Genomic DNA, 28,000 nt, shown 5'->3' on the forward strand with positions numbered 1-28,000 from the left:
TTTTGAAAGATTAAAGCTAAAGACAATATAATTGTAATTTGATATAATTTCATTAATTTAAAAATCACAAACCGTTAACGTGCTTTGATTGGGAATGTTGATTTTTACAAGCATAAAATATATAAATTTTTTCATAAAATGTATTGATTAGATGTATCTACAAAAATAATTTGAATTGACAGATACTTGATCACTATATGACTAGTAAGCAATAAAACAACATGCTTTTACTTTTATTAAATAACTTCTGAAGTAGATATCTTTAAATACACACATTCTTTGTTTACAAAAATATACCTGAACTTATTGAAGAAAACTTCAACAGTATTTTCTTTATGCGCAAATTCCGTGTAATCTTATATACACTGGTCAATAGATTATTTTTTAAAATAGTTTAAAATCTTATTCTAAATAGGTATCCGAGCTTAAATGGGCATCATTACCCAAGGTTCTTAAAACAGCAAAATACTTAATTCATAGCATCAATCATTCTTAAAATTAAACTTATTATGAACAATCCTGATCAAAATATAATTCTACCCGATCAAAATTAACACAAAATGAATAAAATAATAACGTATTGCCAATTTTATGTATTTACCACTAAGACATTTATTTGATTGCTGGAATCAACTATTTTTAAAGTTGTTTTACAGATATTCAAAGTGTTTTTTGTGATTTTTTTTTTCAAATCAATTCTTGTTGTGATCATTTTAATCTTGATCTGGATTGGTCAATTTTTTTAAATTTAATTTCATGCATTTTATTTCTTTTTAAAATATGATTGACCAATATGTTCTCCCTAGTTGTGACTAGTGTTAGGAACATTTAAACAATTAAAAAAAATTTTTTTCTTCAAATAATGTTTTATTTTCATTAATCATTCTACATTGTAGTAAAAATTATAAATGGGTATATGGCTCTTTTACATATTTTATTTGATATTCATATGATGCACTCAGTAGAGAAAATTTTTCTTTCTAAAGCATCTTATTTGCGAATAAAGATTTCTTTCATTTCTGTGAAAAAATAAATAAAAATTCATATGAGATATTAAAAAGCTAATATCGGCCTTTCAATTCCTAATTATAAACCATAACTTAAGAGAGTTGCCTCAAAGAAATATATATATTTTTTAAAAATGGTGCTTATGATGGCATGTTTCTGCCCCCTACATGCAAGAAAAATTATGTTAACATGCAAGAAAATTATGTCAGCATGCAAGAAAATTATGTATACACACAAGATACTTATGATGGCATGCAATTTACAATTCTTTTAAGGGAATCTGATTTAAATATGGAAACAATCCCGTGCTGAGGTCCGTATCTGACATCGTAGGTGATAATTATGATAAGATGCGATTTACTTATGTTAACATGTGAGGATATTATGTTGACATGCAAGATATTTATGTCAACATGCGAGTTAATTATGTATAGATGCAATTAAGATATTTATGTCAACATGCGAGTTAATTATGTATAGATGCAATTAAGATATTTATGTCAACATGCGAGTTAATTATGTATAGATGCAATTAAGATATTTATGTCAACATGCGAGTTAATTATGAAGACATGCAACTTATTTATGTCAACATGCAAGATACCAAAGTTAACATGCGAAATACTAATGTTAACATCCGAGATATTATGAAGACATGCAGGATATTAATTTTATGTTCACATGCAACTTATTAATGTCAACATGCAAGATAATAACTTGCATATCAATTTACATATTTGCATGATAACATAATATTATTTTGCATGTTCACATAAATAAGTCGCATGTTGACATAATTATCTTGCATGTTGACATTAATAAGATGCATGTCTATATAAATAGCATGCATGGTGACATAAATAAGTCGCATGTCTACATAACTATGTTGAATCTTGCATCTACAATGTCAGATGAAGGCGGTAGTTGGTATATTTACCCATAATTATTTTTTTTTTCTTATAAGATTACTTGCATGTCATCATAATTAACTTACATGTTGTATAAATATGTTTCATGTCTTATGTTGCATGTTAACATAATTTTATTTTCACTTGCATGTAGGGGGGGGGGGGCAGAAATATGCCATCATATCTAATGGAAATTTAATTTTCTCCAGCTTTCACTGAAAGTGGTGGATATCAATTTTGGTCTGTCTGTCTGTTTAGCTGTATTTTGGGCTGTCTTGTTTTCTGTCAGCATATCAACATAGTGCTTTGGAATTCCTGAAAAAAAAATAACCAACTGCTTTTCAAGCTTCCATACTTATAATACATATATTGTAATATTGTTGACTCTTAAAAGCGCTTGCTAATATTTCATCAATCAGGATTGTAAAAAAAATACTTGGTATGCATTTTCATCATTTCGATTCCCTCGTAATCGAAGAATCGGGATATATAGCTTTTGCCCTGTCAATCTATCTGTCTATTTGTCTGTCTGCAAAACTTTTACCTTGTCCATAACTGGGTTGTCTTTTATTTTTCCCAGCTGTATTTCTTGTGACAAGACCTTTCTTTGGGTACCACCAAATTTGACCTCTAGACTTTGACCCTGCAGTTTGACCATCCTACACAAAACAATCAACTTTAACCTTGGCCATAACTTTTGAACAGTTGGTGCTAGGGTTTTCATACATAACGTGTGTATTTATTCTTAAATGACCTTTCAATTGGTATACATATTTTCTGACCTTTTGACCTCGATCTTAAAGTTTGACTCATTTTAAAAAAAAAAACTTTTACCGTGGCCATAACTTTTGAACAACTAGTACTAGAGCTTTCATATTTCACAGGTGTATTCCTTGAGATAAGAACTCTCTCTGAAAACCAACATTTGACATCTACCTTGGACTTTGAGCTTGGATTCAGACTTGCATTTGAAAAACTTCAATCAACGCTATAAACTGACAAACAGGGGCCTAAGAGTTTCTCAACACATCTTGTTTTTAATATTTTTATTTGATATCTTTTTCAAAACTTTGTTTTATTTTATTGATTTTTCTTGTTTGGGGAAAAGATATTTTCACGAAAACGTCCAGTTCACTTTCTCTTATTATGCATTTACATATCTTCTTTCACTTTCTCGTAATATATGAACAAATTCTATCTCTATCTTGATATTGATATGACGTCTTTCAAAAGCCATCGATGAAAAAATCTCACTCTCATTAATCTAAGGATTTTAAATGTAAAAAAAAATGAAAAATAATAATAATATAGATAAATCAATAATAATAATAACGAACAGGATGGATTATTCAAAATCGTATTTACAACCTCTGAATATTTCTCATTTATTTCCTGTAGAAAAACGTTGTCGCATAGGTCTATCAACAATAAAAACTGCTAACCATATCAGCTCTACAGACTTGTTTAGAGTTGTCATGAGGACCAATTATGTTGGTTTGACAAAGGAAAAAAAATTCATTGGTGTTTAAAGTTTTGAAGATTTTCCCCTTTTTTATTCTCTCACTTACCAGATTTAAAAGTTCAATGATAAACTAATTCTTATGGCTGGCTCAATTATGAAACATTATGTACATGTTAAAAAGGGGGGGGGGGGAGCAGTTAACCCAAAATAGTCTGAGAAAATAACATTATATTTTGTTTAGGGAAAGGGAAGTCCCATGGAAATATAATGTTTGTTTGCGATGACCAAATGGCCACGGAAATGAAGTTGTTCAATTTAGCGATTGATCTTTTGCTATATACCAGCATGTGAGGTCACCCAAGCAATCAGTGTGGTTTTTTTAATAAAATGAAAGATTTAATATATCGCGTAAATTTATCAAATTAAACAAAATGAATTTGATAAAAGTGATAGTTCTGACTATTGTCTAAAGAAATTTAGAGATTACATCCACTAAACTGACAGTAGAATAACCCCTCTTATCTAAGTGATTTAATGTAAAGGGTGTAAAGAAAGTTCATTCCCAATTTTTCTTTCATTTTTCGAAAAGAAATACAATGAGAAGATATTTATAGTTTGTGGCATTTCATGTCCACAGAGTCCATTCTTGCTACTGATAAGGTTTTAATTGGGTTTGGTTGCAATGAAAAAGGGAGGGCAGGTATTGAAGCAGATGATGTCTGTACAGAAAAATCAGGGATGCAGCATATTTGTGAAATATCTAAAGCACACAGGTCAATTCATCCTTTCAAATACCTATGCAAAACTCATCAAGTCAGCATAGAATTCCAATATGACAAAACTATTCTTTGGAAAAGTGACTAATCTTTCTTTTAACTAACCTCATCAGTTCTATATAATGCCAGATAAGCTGCGAAGAAACAGAAGTAAATAATCCCACATTTTCACACAAAATGACCAGCACTTTTGTCATTTGGGTGTTTTAAAGATGGTTATGTATATTTTCATATGGAAAGAAATCCTATAATTTCCTGTCAAAAATTAATTTCTAGAAATCGAGAGCACAATCTTTTGATTATGTCAGACTGGAAAATTAATCTTGTCAGTTAAATACTACTTTGAAATTTTCAAATATATTTCATTACGGAACGAACTTTCTTAACACCCCTTAGGATACAATGTATGAAAATGGTAACTCTAACGTGTTATTTCTCTTTACTGTATTAAAGAAAAAAGATATCTGTTCTACATAATATTGTTTTTATTTCATTTACGTACATGACATAAATCATTCAAATATAAATTCGTAAACGCTGCCAAGTACTCTCTTTCTTCCTGTAATCTTTGTCTGTCTTACTAAAATTCAACATCAATTGTCTAAGGCATTTATTCTTTTCTGGTTTGATTTCTGCAGCTAAAATAAAAGAAAATACATTAATTAAACGCGTTTTAAGAGATTCTGATTTTATTTTATTTGAGCGTTTTTGTTAGAGAAATTCAGGAGAAAATATACAATTTTTTTGTTTTCTTTCCAATCTCTGAAAGCCTACAAAATTCGTTCTTTTTTAGCTCTTATTTGGGGCTTACTTAGTGCTTGCTATTTAGGACGCATTGCCTTATCGCTTTAATCACTTTCTAAGAAAATTTTAGTTATTAATTAGTCCTGTTTTTGGATGACATGTTTCAAATATATTGTATAAAAGTATATAATAATAAATATAACATTATGAGATAATATGATACATATAATAGAACTTGAATTAAAATATGCATTTGAGATTACACAGAGTTTTCTTTTCTAGCTGAAAATATTTTTAATCTTACCTTTGAATGGAGACAATAAGTACCTAGACCAAAACCAACAAGAGCAAAAATGGATGCTATACATATGACCACAATCACAGCTTCAGGCAGGTCTGGGTTATCTGAAAAGAAATTGCACTGAAAATCAATTATTTAAAAAACCCACACATCACGCCTAAGAGTGCAAACGGAACTTAGTTGTCATGGTTAAAATTAAATTAAAGTTTTCCATTTGATATATATACAGTTTTGACTGTGGTAGATTTCTTGGGTTGAGGTGTAGAACAGATGTCAAAGCTATTACCAAATTTTCAGACAAAATAGCAACGGTCCTAAGTTTTAATTCACAATCAGATTGCAGAATACAGGATGTGATTCACTAATTGTAAAAAATTTGCAAGATCCAAAGAGAATTTGTCAGTGTTACATACATATATGGAAATTTTTGGCGTTAAGTTGTAAAAACCGTTATATTATACTTTTTTTTTAAAGGAAATCTTGCACAATGGTAATCTTTTATTATACCCCCCGCTTGAAAAGTGGGAGGGTATATAGTAATCGGTATTTCCGTCCGTCCGTCCGTCCGTCCGTCTGTACGTCCGTCCGTCCATCCGTCCGTCTGTTATACTTTGGGGTACCCATCTCTCATCCGCAACTCCTCTCATACCACTGAAGGAAATTTAATGAAACTTTCACAGAATCTTCATTACATATTGCCATTGTGCACCTCCTATTTTACTTTTTGATCTGACATATATTTTGGATTTCCAGAGCAAAACATCTACACTGCCATTATGTTCATATGGGAGGCGGGGTTTTGAGATGTAAGTTCACGCCAAAGGGCAATTACATCGACCATTCGAAAACAATGTACCGATAAAGGAATATAGGAATTGAATTTTAATAACTAGGAGTAGATACTTGTGTCTACAAATTCTAAAAAACAAAATTTTTTATGGTTTATATATTTTTGAATAACAATATTCATGCAAAATGGAAATATGCATATCTGTGTGTTAACTTCCAACATTGCTTAAAATGCATACATGAAGTTTGATGAATTTTGTAGTCGAAGATAAAAATCATATAAAGGGTAAATACCCCGGTACATACCTGCAACTTTTGTGGATTTATCCAGTATTCTGATGGTCAGTCCAGATTCAAGAGATGTACTCCCATTACATGTAATGGTCATGTTATATTCCTCAACTGTGTTAAAGTCCAACTTAGAATCTGCATTGAGGTAAACCGCAGCAGCTGTAAAATAAGTTGTATGATTTCTATTAGAAAGTCTATAAAGCATTCATGTTTTTTATTTAAATCTTATAACAAATTTATTAGAAACGTTATTTTTAGTTCCATATTCAGCGTCCGTCATATTGATTCATTAATAAATACAAAGCAACGAAATAATGTGAAGAATAATGTTCAGAGTATATGTACTGTAATAAATCAGGGTTGTACCAATCAATGTTAATCGGGTTGTTATGGTTTTTGGCAAGGAATAACCTGTCTCCCCTACCATGAAATAGATTAGCCCTTTGCTATATATATAATGGGTATTGGCAGAATTATACAGTCTGTTGGAAGAGTCTTTCATAGAAAGTTTGTCTGAGAGTTCATTTGCCACAGCAGAGTTGAAAAGTGGCCAAATAAGAGTGATATAGTAGTGAGGACGCTGAATAAGCTAATTTACAGTAGAAGGTTACTGTAGGGCTGGATAAGTCTTATTTAATAGGTTACGTCAACTGGTCGACCATCGTAGCTTTGGCATTGGAAATAAAGGGTTAATTAATAAGTCTGTACCCTTATATCCAAGTGATCTGGAGATGCTAGTTGATAAGAGATCTCTTGTCAGTAACCAGGACCCTTGGTTAGGCCTGTTGTCCGGGAACACTAGTTAAAGGTTAGGACAAGTGGTCAAGTATCAATTGTCCCTTGATTTAATTGTGATTATTGTAAAAATCATAGTAAATACATTTATCAAGTATATAGTTTGAATAATCACAGTAAATATATTGATTAAGTTCTTGTCCAAATAGACAAAACATATGTTTTCATTTGCACGGTAGAAATCCCGGGTGTAACCGGGTACGTGTCCACATGTTTATATAGACATGGCACACGTTACAGTACGAACAATTTCAAACATGAAGGAATATCAAAAATACATGAAAATTATCAACAAAATCAAAAATTTTTAGATACTTGAGGTAAAAAAAATTCAACAAGAATAATCTGTAGTTAAGAAATAATAGTTGACTGACGTCATTTATACAAAGGTTTTGAACGGAATTGCCTACGAATTTTCCATCTATCCGATTTAAATATGGAGAACATGGCGAGTGTGAAGGTAGAAAGGGAATGCTTTCTTCTCCTTTGCACCTGATCCCACCTCTTGTTTCAGAGATTTTTGTCAGCTAAGCACATTATCTTAACCTTTTAAAGTAATTTCTATTTCTTATCTTCGCATTTTAAAATAAATACTCATAGTGTTAATGTTGCGTAATATTAATTCAATCAATAACCTATCAAAATATAGAAACCAGTATTTTACAACCTTCCTGTGACGAGTAAGGGATTTAAAAATTATTAGATTTCTAAATTAAATACACACTTTTATCGAGCGACTTACTGCCATTCATATAATCATCGAGTCTGAAGAACTGGGTTTCAGGAAACATGGAAGTCTTGGTACAAATAATGCTAGATGCGTATCCATCCGTCATATTGATAATAATCAGAAGGGTCTCTGCTTTAACATCATCGCCTATCTCCACTTCCGTCGGCAAGTTATGAAAGGCTGGAGGCTAAAAAGTTTGATAAACTAGCTAGTTCTAAATCAAATGACGAAAATAAAACAGAGTTTTACTTATTTTGAAAGTTGAACATATTTGATGCAATTGAATGCTCAAGGAAGTACATGTTATTTTAATTAATTAGATGATGTCATAAAAATATGTTCTGTAATAAAAAAAAAATAATCTTTTTTCCTTACAATTTGTATTACAAAAGGTTTTAAAAAGCAATTAAAACAAACGCAATCAATTTAACAACAGGGTTACAATTTCAGCATACAACAAAAAATGAGGTGATGTTAACGGTGGCAGTGGCTGTGTTGAAACAGGAGTCCATAACATCGATTGTAAGAATGTAAGGTGTCTCTACATGTGGAGTGGGTAATGGTGAAATCAAAGTTATTTCCCCTGTATAATGTAGAAGAAATCTTCAATGGATGATTATATTATTAAACTGCTTTATTGCACCTACAAATTTCTCAACATTAGAGTGCTAGAAAATTAACACTTCTTATTCCACGTGTTTCATTTTTCGAAGTTTCTGATCTTGGAACATGTCATTCTTGTTTTCTTTTATAGTAACTAAATTCTCATTGGTTTAAATTTGCATTTTTAAACATTTTCCTTAAAAAAACGAAAAAAGGTTATTTGTTAGCAAAGGATAGTAAACGCATCAGTAACTATCTTTAATCTGTTAAAATTTTTAATTACGAGTAAGCAATATAAAGGAGATTTTAAAAGCATATCGCGTATTTGTTACATATTTGTTACTAATATTTTTTTCGTCATAAGTTTTGAAGTGGGCATGCAGAAAATTAGAAAAGAAACACTTTACATATTTTTTTCATATTTTATATCATTATTACAGTAATAACTACAGTATTGTGCCATTAGTGATCGTCCAAATTCACGTGCAATGTGTATTATTTGGTGTTTTAGTAAACTTTATCTGCATACAATAAATAAATAAAGGTACTGCTGTTGGTGAAAATGTCGCTATGTTAAGAATGTCCTCGTGACTATCACTTGACAAATTTACACATCACAAACTCTCGTCTGCTGCTTGTATTGTCAATGTAAACAAGATGGCTCCTGCTCGGAAAGAGTTGAGTAATGATGTCAAAGAAATAGTTATTTCTTTATATGTGACGGGACTTAAACAACGAGAAATTTCTCGAAGATTGGAAATACCCCGCACTACAATTACGTCTGTGATTGATCGTTTTCGGAAGCGAGGTAATATAGAAAAACTACCAAGAAAACGGAAGAAGTCAAAACTGGATGACAGAGATGCACGACAACTTTTGAGGTCAGTAAAAGAAAACAGAAAACGAAGTTTGTCCGATGTTACTGCATTATTTAACCAAAATAGAGTATGTACCAAAGGAACTATGCAGAGAACGTTATATAAGCAGGGGTATTTCAGGAGAGTTGTAAGAAAACGAATCCGAATTCGTGAAGTCAATCGTAAAGCTCGGCTTTCTTGGTGCAGAGGCAACCGCTACAAAACTGTCGACTATTACTGGCAGAGAGAAATATTCAGTGATGAATGTAAAGTAGACATTGGATCTGATAGTCGCGTATTTATCTGGAGAAAGGTCGGCGAGGACTGGCTACCCTGTCGTTTATCGCAACTTCCAAGGCCCAAGTTCAGTTTGATGGTATGGGGATGTGTAACCTTTAATGGTGTAGGCACACTTACTGTATATATATATATATATATATATATATATATATATATATATATATATATATATATATATATATATATATATATATATAGATAGATAGATAGATAGATAGATAGATAGATAGATAGATAGATAGATAGATAGATAGATAGATAGATAGATAGATAGATAGATAGATAGATATCATTGATGAACACTTGTGGCCGGTTATTGTGCGTCATATTCCTAGTAATAATTATATTTTCCAAGGCGACAATGCACCCATACATAGAGCCCGTTTGGTGCAAGAATTCAAGATACAAATAACATTCACTCTTTGGTCTGGCCAGCACAGAGTCCCGATTTAAACATTATAGAGAATGTATGGATCAGAATCAAACGAGAACTGAAAAATGGCAACAGAATTATCACCTCTAAAAATGAACTGGAGATGGCCATTAGACGGATGTGGACTAATATCCCGATTAACTACATGCAAAGCCTTTACAGGTCAATCCCACGGAGAGTACAAAGAGTATTACGATCAGAAAGTTACATAACTAAATATTGAGGTAAGAAAGTTAATTGTTTATTTTTTATTCCATTTTTTTTCACCAAGCGAGTTGTGCAATAGCTGCGGCCATTTTGAATTTGGACGATCACTGATGGCACAATACTGTGTATGTTATTTGCTTTTGTTATAATTGGCTTTTGTCTTTACAAATTATCACGGTGATAAAATACCAGATTAAAATTCTACGTCTCTATAGTTTTTACAGCATGTAATGCATATCCAGAGAAAATTTTGAATGAATCTACTTTCTCATTAATTTTTTCTGAAGAGAACTATTATAATCATTCAATAATATGCTTGACCTGAAAGCTGATCAAAGGAAAAGTACGGACTGGATGGATTGCTATAGGTTATTACATCACCGGTGTCATCTGTAACCCTGAAGACAGTAATAATGGATCCCACAGCGAGAAGCTCAGATACGTACACTGGAGAAGTCGGGGTATAAGTAGGAACTGTGCCTATAAAGAAAATTTACTTTAATCTGTATTGTAGAAGACTGGGTATAAGTAAGATAAGTAGGAGGTACACTTGAAGCGTATTTTAGAAGTCCGAGACACTTTAGGACAGTGTGATTATATGTGGTAAAAGAAGGGTGTAAATACGAACACTAGCAGAGAGTGCGAGTTGCAGTTAACACTTCTGTTATAACTACAGAAGAATTATGACAAACTTTAAAAAAAAAAGCATTTGAGACATGGTCTTCATCATTATTAACAATTATTTATAATCTGTCGTGAACTCGCATAAACTTTTAAAACCTTATTCACCTGATCAGACGTTTTAGAAAATAAATCACGTTGTAAACATTCATTTCACATTTGGTCAATGCTACTTGCTAGCGTATGTCGTAGCAAATTTGGCTTCGTTTATTAAAATGATAATAAATTCAGAGCTTTGTTAATTGTTGATCATAATAAAATTATTACTACATGTGTACGACAATCAACTGCTTTTGTGCATAAAGGAAAATATTAAATCTATAATCCAGAAAATTTAGAATTGAAAAGTGGGAAAGAAGAACCATCTGATCATTTTCATGGAAATATCACCCAGTCCGTTAGGAGGACGCGCAACATTAGCAAAAATACGGAAAACAAGGGGTGTGATAATAAAGACAAGTAAATTCTAATGAGTATAACAAAATAGTTTAATATTGTTAAAAGTAATTACTGTTGTCTATTGTTAATTTGATAGCAAATGCCGTGTCTGGCAGTTCAGTGGCGTTAGACCATGAATAAGACGCCCCCACTGCTACTGTTCCCATGTTGGTCGCTCGTTTTGTCCCACTGGTACATAAGTCTCCGGAACAGGTGGAGGCAATGCCAATAGGGTTAACTCCAGGTGAGTACCTAAAGGCATGGAAAGATATATAGAAAAAATATTAATAGCTTTTTCTCTTTATTAAAGATATGTATTATGTGGGGTAAATGTTTCTCAAATGAAAAGTCTTATACTTAAATACAGGGTGAAACGAGAGATCTACATATGTTTTATCATCTGTATACTAATTTTTTAGAACAAACAAATACATTTTATAAGCATTTCAGATCTTTTAAAACCCAGTTATATTTTTTAGTATTTTTTAGCCGAGTCACAAAAAGTAACCGCCTATCTTTCTGCAATATTTTATTTCATGATTTCAATCCCTATCCTATAGATACCCGTTATATCTAACGGTAAATGTATATCTCTTCAATTTTTAAGAACTGAATCCGAAGCGATTAGCTGGCTAATTTCAAAGATGTTTAACGTATTAAAATTTGCTTCTACGTAACGAAAATTGTTGTACATGACTGGATACATAATATATAATCCTAAAAAGATGATAAAGAGGTCATTAAACATAAGAAAGCCATGAATGAGATCGATGGGTTCCCTCGCTCACGAAAGTTAATATGACATAGATTTTATCCTTTATTTTCCTGTTGATTTTTTTTTAAATTTGAATCAACAAAACTTGAAGATACTTCCATATAAATATGATTACCCACGACGTCACTGTTCTTCATAGAAGATTTTTCAAAACTTTTTTTTCTATATATTTCAATGCCATGCTGATCCTCATTGTGGTTTCACACTACCTAAACCCTTAGGGTCATGATTTTTATAAGCCTGATATTACTCTAACGGTTGCTTCTCTATTATTATGACTTATCACAACTTTGCTTTCCTTGAATTAATTTGCAACTTTTTCAATTAAGGATATCCGATCCTCAGCCAGGAAAGATAACTCCGAAAATTAATATTTAATTTGAAATGCATCAAAATGAAGCTTAAAAACGAATTTTTTTATGTAACAATCTTCATTTTATTTATCTTTATAAGATTCAAGGTTTTTGGAAGGCTTAGAAACGTCTTTAAAAAGTAGACATTTGTACCTTATAAAAGGAAAATAAATAATACAGTTTTAGAGAAATAAGATGTTTTTAAATCCAGCCTTATGATAACATTACTTATTAGCATAATATGAAATAAGAAGTGATTTGTGTCGTCTTGCAATGATAGCAAAAGCCTTTTACACTATGTATTATAGAACACATGACGGAAATAGAAGACAAAAATACCAAAAACGTATAACAGTGCGACATTTAACTCCGGACTCGACATAGTCCGGACTTTCTACTACTATTTCTAATTATCATGTCCAAAAAATTTTATAGCACCTGGTGGATTTTTTAGCACTATCATATATTCTCATGTTGAACTTATAAACATCTCTACTTTAAAAGATATGAAGTCCTAAATATCAGAATCCCATGCAATTTTCAGTCTCACCAGCTATCCCACCATTCTCCCATGGGAGAAAAAAATTCAGATGGGAGAAAAAATGTCAGATAGGATTTTTTCTTCCATTAGGATTTTTTCTTCCACAAATTTGTTCGAATGGGATAAATCCTATGGATACTGACAAGTGGGATATTTTCTCCAATTTATTGCCAAATATGAAATAAATCCCATAAGACATGATATGTGGGACATATACTCCCATAGATGTTCAGATGTGGGATAAATCCCATAACCAACACCAAGTTAGCATTCTAAATTATCAAATTACAAATGAATGTGAAATAAGAGACCCAAAAGCCACTATAAAAATCATGACAATTTCTCTGAATGCTTGGATCTTTGACCTAAAATATATTTGTTGATCAATTTGCAATTCGAAAATGGATTGCTGATATTCCAATTCGCTTTTTCTGCAAAAATATTGCAGATTTGACAATTTTTCCTTTATACATGTAATATAATTAATTTTAATCTTTAGCTTTAACGAAATACTATGAATGAATTTACAAAACTTTGTGGATTCAGAGATGCTTTTTTGAGTATTTTTGATTACTTAACCGCTAATTTTTATTAACCTGAGGATCGGACTACCTTAAAAACAACTTTATAGCTTCACGAGTGTACTTGTTTTATTTGTAAATTTTCATAGCTTATTATTTGTACAACCATGTCAACAATTTAATCATTAAATGTTTAAATCTGGATAGTCCCTTGATCCATTGAACGTGTATTTTCTTTTGGGTTTCTGTAAGAAAATAAGGCATTCATCTGAGATAAATCAATTTTTTAGATTAATTTCCTTTGCCCGCTACTTTAATATAAACTATTGTGGTATGATACGTGTGGGGTCTTAGCAATTTTTTTTTTTCACTTTTAATCTGACAATTGATAAAATTGACATTTTTGATCTCTATATGGATTTTAGTCTACTTATTTTCTTTCCGAATCTCAATAACATGTCTTAAATATACAGTCTCCAGAAGTTTTTTTTTTCAAAGAAGCATACACACACTAAAGAGAACAAAAACGATCAATTTCTAAAACTTTAACAATTTTTTAAATTATGTGTGGGTCTTTAATCAATTTTTTTAAAGATAATGAAAAAAGTCTGCAATGAAATATATACATTTTTTCTTTTACAAAAACATGGAGCAAAGACCCACTATACCTTAAAGTACACTTAAACGACATAACATTCGCATCTTTCCAAGAAATACTGTAAGTCCATTAAACAAAGGGTCATGTCACAAACATGATTTAAATACCCAAATTCATCATGGGCCATGTAGCGTAGTGGTAAGCGCGTTAGTCTCAAAGCAAAAGGATACTCCGGATTTTTACTGTTCGAATCCCAGGAATACCATCTTAAATTTTAAAAAAGAATAATTTTCCTGAGGTTTTTTCTCTCAGAAAAGGTTTCTTTCTCATCAATCTATAAATTTTAATAATAGAATATTAATTTAGATTAACAAATTAAATATGATTCTATTTAATATCTGAAGCTATAAGTTTTCTGCACGCCTACTTTCCCCATCTTCTTTGTATTCTTAGTAGAGACAAACAGTTTTAAATTTAGTATTGTGACAAGGCTTACTTTAAAGGTCAAACTCTTTGCAAAGACAACAGGAATGAACATGTAGTTTTTGAGATTATATCTTTGTACTTTTGGACTGTAAAAAAAATAAATGCATCACATCTGCATTTCTTATAAAAAGACGTATATTTCATTACTTATTGAGCATGCCTTTCAGAAAATAAAAGTTTATTACGAGATAAAGAGGAATATTACGTACATAATGATACAGTAGGTGTCTGATATTTTTCTTGCTAATTCATCAAAGAAATATCGCACTTCATTAAACAAATTTTGAAATTAACTTACCACCCAATAACGTCCTTGGCTTGTACTGCAAGTTTCGGGGAGAAATTATGTTTTTGATATCCAGCTAGAAAGAAAACACAAGAGAATTGTCTTGAAAGGCAAAATTTACAAAAAGAAAGAAAAACTCTAAAGCGTTGAAGATGTATTTCTTATGTATCTATCGAATATATAAAAATTAGGTGAATACAACATATATAGATTTCTGCTGTTTTCCAGGTTTTAAATGTCATTAAAATATGAAATACACCCATTCCTAAACACCTGAGGCTGATACTGATGTCTCGGACACTAAGACATAGTTTCGCCATATTTGAAACTTAAATGTTCCGGAAGTCGTGGCCTTGAACTCGACAGAGGAAACAGCTCCACAACAATGTACGTCATACGTGACGTCTGTTCTGCTCAAATAGTAGCCCACATCTGAAACATCACATTACTCAATAATAAGTAAAAAAAAATTACATAAAAACTTTGCCCTTTAACCTCATTAACCGATGAAATTATTTTATTTATGCATAGTCAATAACCAAAACCTGCTTGCGCATTGCATCATAAAAATTGTTTTAGATTTATTTTTTTTTCTATGTGTACTTCATTTGTGAGGAGTCGTTACTTAACTATCGACTATTAAAAACAAGAGACTGAAAATGAGACGTTGACTTGAAAAGCAAAATGCTTAATGATATCTGTCCGTGGTGAAGAATGCAGTATTTGATTCGAATGCACTACTGGAAAAAAGAGCTGTAATCGAGCGATGAATAGTTAGAACATTTCAAAACTTTTTTCTTAACTTTCACACGCGAAAACATCTGCTGGGGCATTCAATTCGACATTTATCTATGTCGAAGAAGTTTAATCAATAAAAAACTTTTTTTATTTATATGTCGGCTCAATTTATTCAAGTGAAAATGGACTAAAAAACGGGAAAGAGTATGACACATCTATTCCAAATTTAAAGCAATATGAGCTGCAATTTTAACAATTCTATTTTGCTGTTAAAATGAGTTATTATGATAAAATTGTATTTAATTTAAACCTTTATGATCAATTAGACTGAAGAACTGAAGAAAGATTTCTATATGCAATCCAAAATACACTTTTATATATTAAGAAATCATTATTGTATAGGACGGCAATAATGTAATTTTGATTCCATCGAAGCTTATAAATAGTTCTTCCATCTCAAATACGAACAACAGAAGTTTATTAAAGTCTTTTTTTTTTTGGTCATTGAAGTAGTTATTTACAATTTTACAATTAAAAATTTCGACATCAAAGTTGCAGCTCATATTGCTTTTAATGTTTTATTTAATATAGACTACAAAGGATAACTAACAACAAAATTGTATAACATTCAAGATGACTTGATATTTTCCATAGTATTTTTCCCTAATTAATTCAAAAATATTCTGCTATCAAATACAAATGATTTTGATGTCTCACAACGTATTCTTTACTCGAAAGCTATGCTCCGTCCCGTCATGTCTTTTCGTGGTATATACGTTTTCGTGGTATTTTTATACCCGCACTTTCTAAAGAAAGTTCGGGTATATTGTTGTTACTCATGTCCGTCCGTCCGTCCGTCCGTCCGTCTGTCACACTTTTCTTCCCTGAACTCCTCCTACATTTTACACAGTAGCCTAACCAGCTTTTGGGAGATGGTTGGTGGGGTCATGTAGATGTGCAGTAAGGTTTTGGATTTTCGATTTTGCCCTGGGGGGTCAAATGGGGGTCGAGAAATGACGTTTTCTGTCCAAAAAGCCCCGTCTTCCCTGAACTCCTTCTACATTTTACTCAGTAGCCTAACCAGGTTTTGGGAGATGGTTGGTGGGGTCATGTAGATGTGCAGTAAGGTTTTGGAATTTTGATTTTGCCCCAGGGGGTCAAATGGGGGTCGAAAAATGACGTTTTTTAAGCAAAAAGCTCTATCTTCCCTGAACTCCTCTTACATTTTACTCAGTAGCCTAACCAGCTTTTGGGAGATGGTTGGTGGGGTCATGTAGATGTGCAGTAAGGTTTTGGATTTTCGATTTTGCCCTGGGGGGTCAAATGGGGGTCGAGAAATGACGTTTTTTGTCCAAAAAGCCCCGTCTTCCCTGAACTCCTTCTACATTTTACTCAGTAGCCTAACCAGCTTTTGGGAGATGGTTGGTAGGGTCATGTAGATGTGCAGTAAGCTTTTGGAATTTTGATTTTGCCCCAGGGGGTCAAATGGGGGTCGAAAAATGACGTTTTTTAAGCAAAAAGCTCCGTCTTCCCTGAACTCCTCTTACATTTTACTCAGTAGCCTAATCATCTTTTGGGAGATGGTTGGTGGGGTCATGTAGATGTGCAGTAAGGTTTTGGAATTTCGATTTTGCCCCGGGGGGTCAAATGGGGGTCGAAAAATGACGTTTTTTGTCCAAAAAGCCCCGTCTTCCCTGAACTCCTTCTACATTTTACTCAGTAGCCTAACCAGCTTTTAGGAGATGGTTTGTGGGGTCATGTAGATGTGCAGTAAGGTTTTGGAATTTTGATTTTGCCCTGGGGGATCAAATGGGGGTCGAAAAATGACGTTTTTTATGCAAAAATCTCCATCTTCCCTGAACTCCTCTTACATTTTATTCAGCATCCTAATCATTTTTGGGAGATGATTGGTGGGGTCATGCAGATGTGCAGGTAGGTTTCGGAGTTTTGATTTTGCCCCGGGGAGTCAAATAAGGGTCGAAAAATGATGTTTTTTATGGAAAAAGCCCCATCTTCCCTGAACTCCTCTTACATTTTATTCAGCATCCTAATCATTTTTGGGAGATGGTTGGTTGGGTCATGTAGATGTGCAGTTAGGTTTCGGAATTTTGATTTTGCCCGGGGGGTCAAATGAGGGTTGAAAAATGACGTTTTTTATGGAAAAAGCCCAGTCTTCCCTAAACTCCTTTTTTGTTTTAAACAGTGGTCTTATCATCTTTTGGGAGAGTTCACTCTTTTGAAATTTTGTTAAAACATCAAGGTCAAGGGGTAAAAAATCATAGCATGTTGGGAGCCTCTTGTTATGGGTAATGTTCACTTGAAATGTGAAAGTCAAATCTCTTCTCAATGAAAAGGAAATACAACATTAATGAAAACTAAGTTAAACTTCAAGGTCAAGGTCACAGAGTCAAAAAGTCATGATACATTTTGGAAGGTCTTATCACAGGTAATATGAATGCCCTTTCATTTATCTTTCAAAATGATCAATTCAAAGCAATTAATTTTTTAAGGAAATTAGGTCAAACTTCAAGATCATGGGTAATGAAAATCATAGTGTATGTAGAATGGTATTGTCCCATTTAATACTAATACACATGTTTAATATAAAAGTCCTATCTCTTCTCATTCAAAATATACGACCATGATGACCAAGGTTAAATCTATTGTGACAGATGGGCAGATTGACAAACAAATGAGATTTAATGTACCCTACCTTTAGCAAAAATGGGGACAATAAATGTCTTTGCTGTTCTTGAGAAGAAGATTTATGTTGGAACAAGATGTGTTTGTGAAACACTACGCGCCCGGCGGCAACAAAGTTAAAAAAATCTTCTTTTAGCATATTGATCACAGTCAAGGTCACAAGGTCATTGACCATGGTGTCATTCGAAAGAACTTAATCAGTGGAGTATGCGTACTAAATATGAAGTCCCTATCTCCTATGGTTCAAAAGTTGTGGCAAAAAGTGTAAAGAGCTATTTTTAGCATATCCGTCACAGTCAAGGTCACAAGATCATTGACCTTGCCGTCGTTTGAAAGGACTTTATCGGTGGAGTATGCATATCAAATATGAAGTCCCTATCTCCTATGGTTCAAAAGTTATGACAAACAGTGGAAAAAGCTATTTTTAGAATATAGGTCACAGTCAAGGTCACAAAGTCATTGACCATGGTGTTATTTGAAAGAACTTAATCGGTGGAGTATGCATACCAAATATGAAGTCCTTATCTCTGATGGTTCAAAAGTTATGGCAAAAAGTGTAAAAAGCTATTTTTAGCATATAGGTCACAGTCAAAGTCACAAGATCATTGACCTTGATGTCATTTGAAAGGACTCTATTAGTGGAGTATGCATACCAAATATGAAGTCCCTATCTCCTATGGTTCAAAAGTTATGACAAACAGTGGAAAAAGCTATTTTTAGCATATAAGTCTTAGTCAAGGTCACAAGGTCATTGACCTTGAAGTCATTTGAAAGGACTTTATTAGTGGAGTATGCTTACCAAATATGAAGTCTCTATCCCTTATTGTTCAAAAGTTATGGCCAAGGTTAAAGTTGACAAACAGACAAACAGATACAAACAGACAAAAAGACAGGACAAAAACAATATACGCCCGGGATCTATCGATCCGGGCGCTTAAAAAGTACCCTGCATATTTAAATGTAAATTGGTTGAAATTAGCCCAGTGGTTCTTAAGAAGTTAATGTGAAAAGTTTGCAGATAAACAGATGGACAACAGAAATCAGTACATTTCAGAAAACAGTATGCTTATAAATAGTTAATCAAGGTGCTTTGGGTAGCAAAATAAAGCTAAACTGGTATATCTAATTCATCCGCAGAGCTTAGTATATTTCAATATGCACAACCTTTTCAACTCTTATAATTATTTTTTAAAATTTATATCCCCATGTCTCATTCAAGGGAGAACTAGAGATATGACCAGATGTATATCTGTTGAATATAAAATATGTACATGTATTCTGTGTTTTTTTTTTAGTAATTTGTTTGTTTGTTGTGACAGCAACTGTTATGGCAGCTTTTGGCAAAGGTTGAAGTTTCTCAAATGTAAGTCAAACTCCAAGGTCAAGGTCAAAGGGTCTAAATTGTTGGTATCAAAGGGAAAGTCTTGTCACAAGGAATACAAATGTGAAAAAAGGGAGAAATCCCTAGAACTTCCTCACCTGTTCAAAAGTTATTGCCAAGGTTAAAGTTAAATTGGATTCAACTCTAAGGTCTAGGTCAAAAATAATTATACCTGTTGAAAGTTCACAATGAATACACATGTAAGAGCATGAAAGTCCTAGCACCACCTGTTCAAAACTTACGCCAAGTTCAAGGTATTTTTCTTGTAAAATTGGGTCAAACTCCAAGGTCAAGAGATCAAGAGGTCAAAATTGGTGGTACCCATTAAAAGGTTTTGCCAAAAGAAATTTACCTATGAAATATTGAAGCCATGTGTATAGCCCAATCCACTTAAAAAATATGGGCAAGGTTAAAGTTTCCGTGGACAAACAAAAATACATAAACATAGGAAACAAAATATGTATAAATAGTCAAATGAAAAAATTTTCTACTATTATGGAGTCAGAAGATCAATTGTCATTTCAGGTACAGGGAGTCAGTGGCTAGGGAGATCAGACCCCCCCCCCCCCTGGAATTAGCAGTTATTTAAATAAGACTATATATGTACTGTAGAGAATAAAAATGACTTTGGACATCCTCCCCCTTAGAAGACAGGGACTCCACCATCATTGTTTTTATTATTATTTTTTATTTCCATCTCAGGAAATCTTGGGCTGATTTTTTTGACTGAGGTGTGACGCCCCCCCCCCCCCCTTTCTGAAAAAAAAATTCTGGATCTGCGTCTGTTATATACTGAATGTCCGCAACGGGAGATAACTTGACAATGTGAAATTTGTCGACTGTGGCATGCGATGATCTTTGACCATGTTGACCCTTTTTGAACTTCAACCTAACCATTTGCATTTATTTATTTTTATGCAATCTATACTAAATCTTGTACTTACCGAATGTCATAGGTCGTGACAACGAATTCATGAAATATAATCCATATAATCCAATTAAAACACAAATGATTTTAACTGACCACACTGCATCGTCAGCATACATGTGCTAAATAATCTCATTCGACAAACCTTTGCTGATTCCGTTGCCAGTATGAATTGGCCGAGGTGTGCCGAGAGGTGATATCTATAAATATGATAATGGGTGACGCAAACCCAATGTGAATGTAAAAAATAAAACTGTTTAGTACAAGAACAAATTTCAAACTATCATAATAAACTAAACTATGTTTTTTAAAAAAAGTGAGAATGAGAGAGAGAGAGAGAGTGTGTGTGTGTGGGGGGGGGGGGGGAGATAGGCATTGACAAATTAATCGGGTTGTATTTTCAATGGGTTTTTTTCCCGACCAAATACTAAAATCAGTTTGCACATTTTGATAAATTCATCAAAAACGCTTTGTACTAAAATAATATTTTATGTCGTTGAGAAAGTAAATTTAAAAAGTTCCAAATTATGGGAAAATTATTTATTTGAATCTAATTAAGTAATTTACTTCAATCATTAATTAAATTCTGTTATTTCAGACTGGTTATGAATTAAGTATTTTAAAATACATATGTGAGGCTCAGAGTTGATATGGTCATCTGAAAATTTTATGTTCAATTTGACGAATACATGTACGGTGATAATTATAGAATTATTTTGACTTCTTCCTTGGAAAGTCCAATATGAATGAGTGTATATTTAGAGGCAAACACCATAGTGCGGGTATTACTGTCTCATGACAGCATCTAGTTTATTTTTAGGAATAATCGCATAATGCGAGATCGAAATGACGTCATATTTGCTATTAACAAAATAAAATATAGCGAGTGAGTTATGCATTGTTAGCAAATTTGACAATTTCGGTAATATACGCTTATTCGTCGTGTTTTGAACTAGAATACCAAACTTACGAACTAATAGCAGGCGATCCTGCATATCATCGTCTGTAAACTATCCATACAGATACCGGTCATATGACAATAATTTGGATTTTCCCACTTTTGATATTTTTGTACGGTGATCTTGTAACGTAATTCTTTTATATAATTTTCAAAGAAAATATAGGGAGTGTTAAAAAGTTATATGATAAAAAAATATAATGCCATTGATAAGCAATTGATTAAAACATTTAATTTCTTTAAATATACATGGAATTCTAATTTTAAAACGTGAAACATTCAAATAAAGCTTTACAAAATTACTTCTACGCCATTCTCGAGAAAGATAACTTCTTTTTTTTTTTTACATTTTTTGGCAATACAGCTTAGACACGCCTAGATAGATGTGGTCTTAATTAACAACAAATAAATTTCCATGTCAAATAATGTAATCATTTTGTCAATTAACTAGTATTTTTGACAATGTAAAATTTATAAGGATTTTGCCTGACTAGATTTCCAAAGTTTACTTGTTTTATAAATACCACGAAAACATATGACGTCAGCAAAAAAAAAAACAAAAAAAAAACGAAAGAGCGACTATGCAAGAATTCAATAACCTTCTGATAAAAAAACAAATGATATATGAGTAAAAATCATTTCAAAATAAGAATTATTGTTTGTATATGTGATAAATAGCAAACATCTCAATTATTCAGTCTTGAAGCACTTTATTACAAATAAACCGTAATACTGTAATACCACGAAAACTCATGATTCCAGGTTATTATTATTTTTTTTAAACCATGGCAGACATATGTTGAAATAATAGGATTTCAACAACCTCGTTTAAAGTCATATTTTTTTTTAATTCAGTGGTCATTATAGTGATCCTATTATCAAATATAACATATCACTGGGTCTAATTATGGCTGATTTATTTTATACGTATTGTTTTATTAAACTGAATTTAATAAAATAATTACCGGTAACTTCGGATTTTTCCGTGTACTTGAACACCACACAAGCTCACCGCGGTTATGACCGGTTAACAGTGGATGCGGTACTCTTCCTAGGCACCCGGTCCCACCTCTGTGTATGTGTATAAGTGATGTTTTTATGAGATCGGTAACTGTTCTTTATTGTTATTTTTTCATCATTTCATCATTTGACTGTTACTGTTTTAAATATGTTCTTAATTCAAGAAATTGCATATTAAAATCCGTGCGTTTTGTACATGTATACTTGAAGTATTTTTTATTTAACTCCAAACACTTATGAAATAGAATGTCATTTTTCTCCTTCCGGCTCTACATAACATGAGGCCAATTAAACGTATCTTACTTTTTTATCATTTACTTTTTTCATACTGATTGTTAGGTCATGAATTACAAACTGAATTGTCCGTGGATTTTTTTCTGTTTTTTTCCGTTACTTTCCGATTATGACATAGAGCACTCGGCGAAAATGATCAGTTTGCAGGGGATGCTCATCCTCCATCGCACCTTATACAACTTTGATGTTTAAGAGGTTTACTCCGCTCGAATATTGCAATGTGTAATGGACTTTTGAGCTCGAATACTGCTCGTTATATCTATAAAATATATTTTTTATTTTTAACAAAAGGATGAAAATACTAGACATTGTTATTCTTGACCATTACCGTTTACGGTAGGTCAGCGCTCGCTCCATGATCGGGTGGTCGTGAGTTCGAATATCGGTGGCGACTGACCTACGTTGATAAGGAATGGATGACATCTGTTCCTTCACCATGTGCTCGGCACTTGAAATGAAAGTTACGGGTCCTTTGGATGATATCATAAAGACCAAGGTCCCGTGTCACGGCAGGCGTTGTCACGATAAAGAGCCATGATCGCTGCTCATTGACCCTAAGTGTCGAGTAAAAGTCAAGTCTAAATTTGAAGCCGTACACCGTTATACAGCATGTTGACGTCTCAAAATGAGTGAAAAATTCTCGAATGGGACGTGAAACAACAAACAATCAATCAATCTTGATCATTCTTATATAAATTTTTTTGAGGTGGGGATATCGAAATGTGACAACAATTTTTATGACTCAGACGATTTATGAAATCTGATGTCAATTAATTTGTTATAGCTGATGTGATAAAAAAAAATACACATCATCTTATATTTCATTTTTTATAATGTAATGAAGGATCTACTCACTTGAGTGTGTATCAGCTTGGACACTCATACTGTTGGGAAGATCATAGTAAAACTCAAAATTTTCACAATCTGTTAAAGAAGAAAATAAATCTCATCTTGAAGAATTATGTTCAAAGTTAACATCAATTTCATTATTTCTCACGTAAATTTTCTTAATTTTAGTTTTCTGATTCCATTAATTAAATGTTTAGCTTATGGACGAAATCGGTATAATCATGAGAAAAATTATCAAACACTCATTTGTGAACGATTGCCATTTGATAAATCGATTTACCGACAGATATTTAACATCTTTTACTGTTGCAGAAAGATAAACTATCACGGGGTTTTCATAATAACGAAAACAGCTTACAAGCCATTCCTAGTTTCAAACTTACACGCAGAGCAGAAAAATTCCACAACACTCGTAATATATGAAGAAAGAGTTGCCCAGCTCATTCCACTGACAATATATTTTGTGTCAGAAGCATACGTTGAATAGCTTGACGCCGAAGCCGTTCCTACAAAGCCAACCTTTACACCAGCAGCTTTAGCTTCGTTTAATTCATTTGTGGAGGTCGTATATGATGTATCAGTTAGAACTATAAGCCAAGCTTGGGACCCCTGCCTGGTGCTATTGGATAAGATATGAGTCCATGCCATTTCAAATCCAGATGCCCAATCTGAACCTCCATTTCCTAAATTCAACGATATATTCAGCAGCTTTGAATTTATTGCAGAAGATGTGAAATAATCTCGAAGTCCCCATCCATAGTAGGCTGAGTCGTCAACACCCAGTCCGGCCATGTTAGTGTCTGTAGAACTCAGGTGTAGAGCGTCAGCTAATGAAACGATGAACTGTCGCTGGTAGGAAAATCCAGATGAACCAGAGCTACCAGATACATCATACAATATTACTACGTCAAGCTTCTGATGAACCCCACAGTCTGAAAGAAAACGTTAATTTATAATTATGATTAACTATTCATATGCTATTTTGCAGCCGAGGGTCTTATTCATTCAAAGAAAATAAAATCGATTCAGTTCTCTGAATATTTAACTAGCTGAACAAAATACTGCAAAAAATCGAGCTCTGCCCAAAACTTTTCGCTAGGACTTCAGCAAATCCAAACAAGTAAAAAGAGTTGTATCATTTTAACATTGAATTATATAATAAAACAACCATTACTGTTTTTGAGGTCAATACAATGATTTAGCCACCTTCGAAGTATTATATTCACCTCTCCCATCAGGCTCGGCGATTTTCGGCGAGATTCCTGTGTATTTTTATATACATGTATCCTCTATTAATTTGATAAGCAAATATCATGAAAATGACAGCAATTGTTAAAGTTACTTGTCAGAAGAATTAAAATTTAATGTAAAAAAAAATACGATTCTATTTTGTGGAACTAATAAAAGCTGAAGAAAGCAGAACAATGTTAATTTAAAACAAAAATGAAAATTAATACGGAGTCCCCGTAAACATTCGTTAGAAAGCTCAAAGCAAAGGGTTTTTTTATATATAAGCGGTTCCAGACTGTGGTTGATTTTTTTAAAAATACATTTGTTGAAAGCCAATCACAATCCAAGATACGGAAATATCTTAATTCCAGCACTAGACTCTGATTTTTTGAAAGAATAATTTTGTTGAAAGCCAATTACAATTAGATATGAAAATTCCAATTTTCGTAGCAGAAACAGTTATTAATGTTATATATGAGTAGGCCTTAATTTTAATTATCGCGAGGAATGATCGTATAAAAAAAATTGGACCATCAAACATTTTGATATCACTATTTTTATTTTTTATTTACTTTTTTTCTCAAAGATTCTTGGGAGTTTTAAGTAAACCACATATGCTTATCACCATTTCTAAGATATGTTGTTACACTGAACGTTGGAAATTTCTCCTATAGAGCACATAATATTTTTATGATGAGTAAAAATACAACTCTACTAGAAAAAGTGCCGATCCACGCAATTCATCTTTGTAAGAATTTTGATAAAGTAAAAGAATCCAGTATAAGATAGTTTTGATCGGCCATCTTCGTAGACCGAACTGCTGAAAAACGATTTTGCAGAATTTCGTTCATAGAATATAACCTGAATATCCAGACGTAAAATTAAAAGCGAGTTCTTCTAATTATGAAATACCAAAAAAACAGTTTTAACAGTGACCTTTACAAACGGAGGCGATACTGATTATGTAATCTCTTTTTTCTTGTCTAACACCCAATTCATTGCCGGTGTTACAACGCACTTTGAAAAATTACGCACTTTGAAAAAAAAATTGCAAAGTGCGTTAAATTTGGGACCAAATTAACGCACTTTGAAAAAAATAAAATTTCTTTTCAAAGTGCGTTAAAATCGACCATATTAACGCACTTTGAAAAAATGTGTATGGTCGATATTCTTGTAAAACTTAGGTTTGATAAATAATTGAACCTGTTGTATAACTTTTCGGTGATAGGGTCACTTCAGGATGTGAAAGTGAGCGATTTTGAGTTTTCCATACTTTGAAAATTATTTCTCTCTTAAATGTTTTTGTACTTAATTTTTTCCAGTTTGCATGCATTTTATGCAAACTAAAATTTATTGAAAGTTTTCAACATCATACCAGATACCGGTATGCAAATACATATACTTGGGTGTAGCATATGCGTCGGTACCTGGAGGGAGGGGGGTTCATTAGAAACACAAATGTTATGCAAATATATACAAAATATAGGCATTGAAAATTGGAGCTTACTTTTTGTTGGGGGGGGGCACATTCAATTTGCAATCGACGGTTATGTATATGAAAAAAAAAGAGTTGGATTCAGAGACCTTCTACTCGTCTTCTCCTTGTGCTCTATGAGGTTAAATCAATACACGTAAATTAAAAAGTTATTCAAAAGATATAACGATTACAAATTGATTATCTCAATTACTAAAATCTAAGTCTTTAATTTTTGTTTTATACATATTTTTTCAAAGTGCGTTAAATTTCCTCATGATAAAAAATGTTGATGTACATTCTTAACGCACTTTGAAAATTTTTTTCAAAGTGCGTTTAGTCCATGAGCCACTGGGAGTGGTCGGTACCATTTTGGGTGAATAAACTTTATGGTGATATTTGGTAAAGAATACCCCTAACTAGTGAGAAAATGTATGATAGCATCAAATCTGTTGTGGCTTCAATGCTGGAGAGAGTTATTGCCCTTTATTTGCTTAATATATTTGCAACTTGCAAAGTATTTGTCACACAGTTGCCAACCGTGATAGAAAGTTCTACCAGAATTACTCAGAGATATGATGAACATATTAAAAGAGCATTAACTGGTTACTAGCCTAATTTTAACAAAAATTGCTCATTTTTACCACTTTTATTCAACAAATACATGTACATGTACCTCATAAATTTGTTTAATGAAAAAAAAAATAAGTACCAACGTACATATACTAGTTTAGTTATTCGTCCGTCAATGACGCTGATGACCACTGTCTCATCTTTGTGGGGGAGGGGGTTGACCTGGATGGTGGATGCAGGGGGTGACTGGACAGGCCGATCCTCGCACAAGCAGATGATGGAGTTTTTCAACTAGAGCTACGCCCCCTTCTTTGTAAATCTCAGCTGGGATGGAGTATCCACCAGGTGGTATTCCAGTTGACAGCAGACTAAATGCTCTCTGGATCTCATCTAACGTGCAAACGGCGTCCAGTGACTGGGCAGTCGGTTGATGGCTTCGTCGTTGATGGTAGAAGGGCGGTTCAGAACGCCATTGAAATGTTCCGCCCACCTGTCGAGTATCTTTTCCTTCTCTTTGATAAGGGTCACTGAAGAGAGGGGATGAGCCTGATGGAGGTGGCCCGTAGACTTCCCCCACTTCACAGTAAAAATTCTTCCTGCCATGAGATTCGGCGAAGCATTGGATCTCGTCAACTTTGGCATTCAGCCAGGGGACTTGCATATCCCGAGGCTTTTGTTGTACTGTGCTGCGAGCGTTCCTCAGAGCGTCTTTTTGGCTGGCTGTGGAGGTGGGATCATCTACATGAGCTTTGTAAGTCAAGAAGCTGTGTGATCTCGGCTCAGTTCTCATCAAAGCAGCCTTTGTGTTTTTTGATGGAGGGCCCAAGACACTCGAAGGCTGTATTGTACACTGTATTACAAAGTGTGCCCCATGCTGCTTCCACGTCGTGGTCATCCAGCACGGTGGAGTTCAGGCGTTCTTCCAGGGTGTCAGCAAAGTACTGATAGGTGGAAGGCAACTTGACCTTG

The 28,000-nt window shown here is 33.1% G+C and overlaps 1 protein-coding gene across 1 annotated transcript; it reads right to left on the reverse strand.

Annotated features, from left to right (window-relative positions):
• Positions 1–4,747: 4,747 nt before the first annotated feature.
• Positions 4,748–27,926, reverse strand: LOC134229260 (uncharacterized). Its single transcript, XM_062710972.1, has 12 exons — positions 27,254–27,926; positions 24,138–24,686; positions 23,761–23,829; positions 15,157–15,315; positions 14,896–14,959; positions 11,397–11,575; positions 10,526–10,684; positions 8,260–8,387; positions 7,817–7,991; positions 6,295–6,438; positions 5,203–5,303; positions 4,748–4,792 (listed from the first exon to the last, which is right to left on the reverse strand). Exons 1-12 carry the CDS (start codon positions 27,924–27,926, stop codon positions 4,748–4,750), a joined length of 2,445 nt encoding a protein of 814 aa, XP_062566956.1.
• Between the last annotated feature and the right edge of the window lie 74 nt (positions 27,927–28,000).

The sequence above is a fragment of the Saccostrea cucullata genome, unplaced genomic scaffold (assembly GCF_032062105.1).
Source record: "Saccostrea cucullata isolate Sc308-1 unplaced genomic scaffold, CSIRO_AGI_Scuc_v1 ctg1320, whole genome shotgun sequence".
In the NCBI taxonomy this organism is placed as follows: domain Eukaryota; kingdom Metazoa; phylum Mollusca; class Bivalvia; order Ostreida; family Ostreidae; genus Saccostrea; species Saccostrea cuccullata.

Excerpts from the sequence above, each read along its gene's own strand:
- LOC134229260 (XM_062710972.1), bottom strand. The coding sequence starts at position 27,926 with ATGACCACGACGTGGAAGCAGCATGGGGCACACTTTGTAATACAGTGT. Across the intron at positions 11,576-14,895 it reads GCCAAGGACGTTATTGGGTG|GTACTCACCTGGAGTTAACC; the intron begins GTAAGTTAATTT and ends CCATGCCTTTAG. Across the intron at positions 8,388-10,525 it reads TTCCTTTGATCAGCTTTCAG|GGGAAATAACTTTGATTTCA; the intron begins GTCAAGCATATT and ends TACATTATACAG.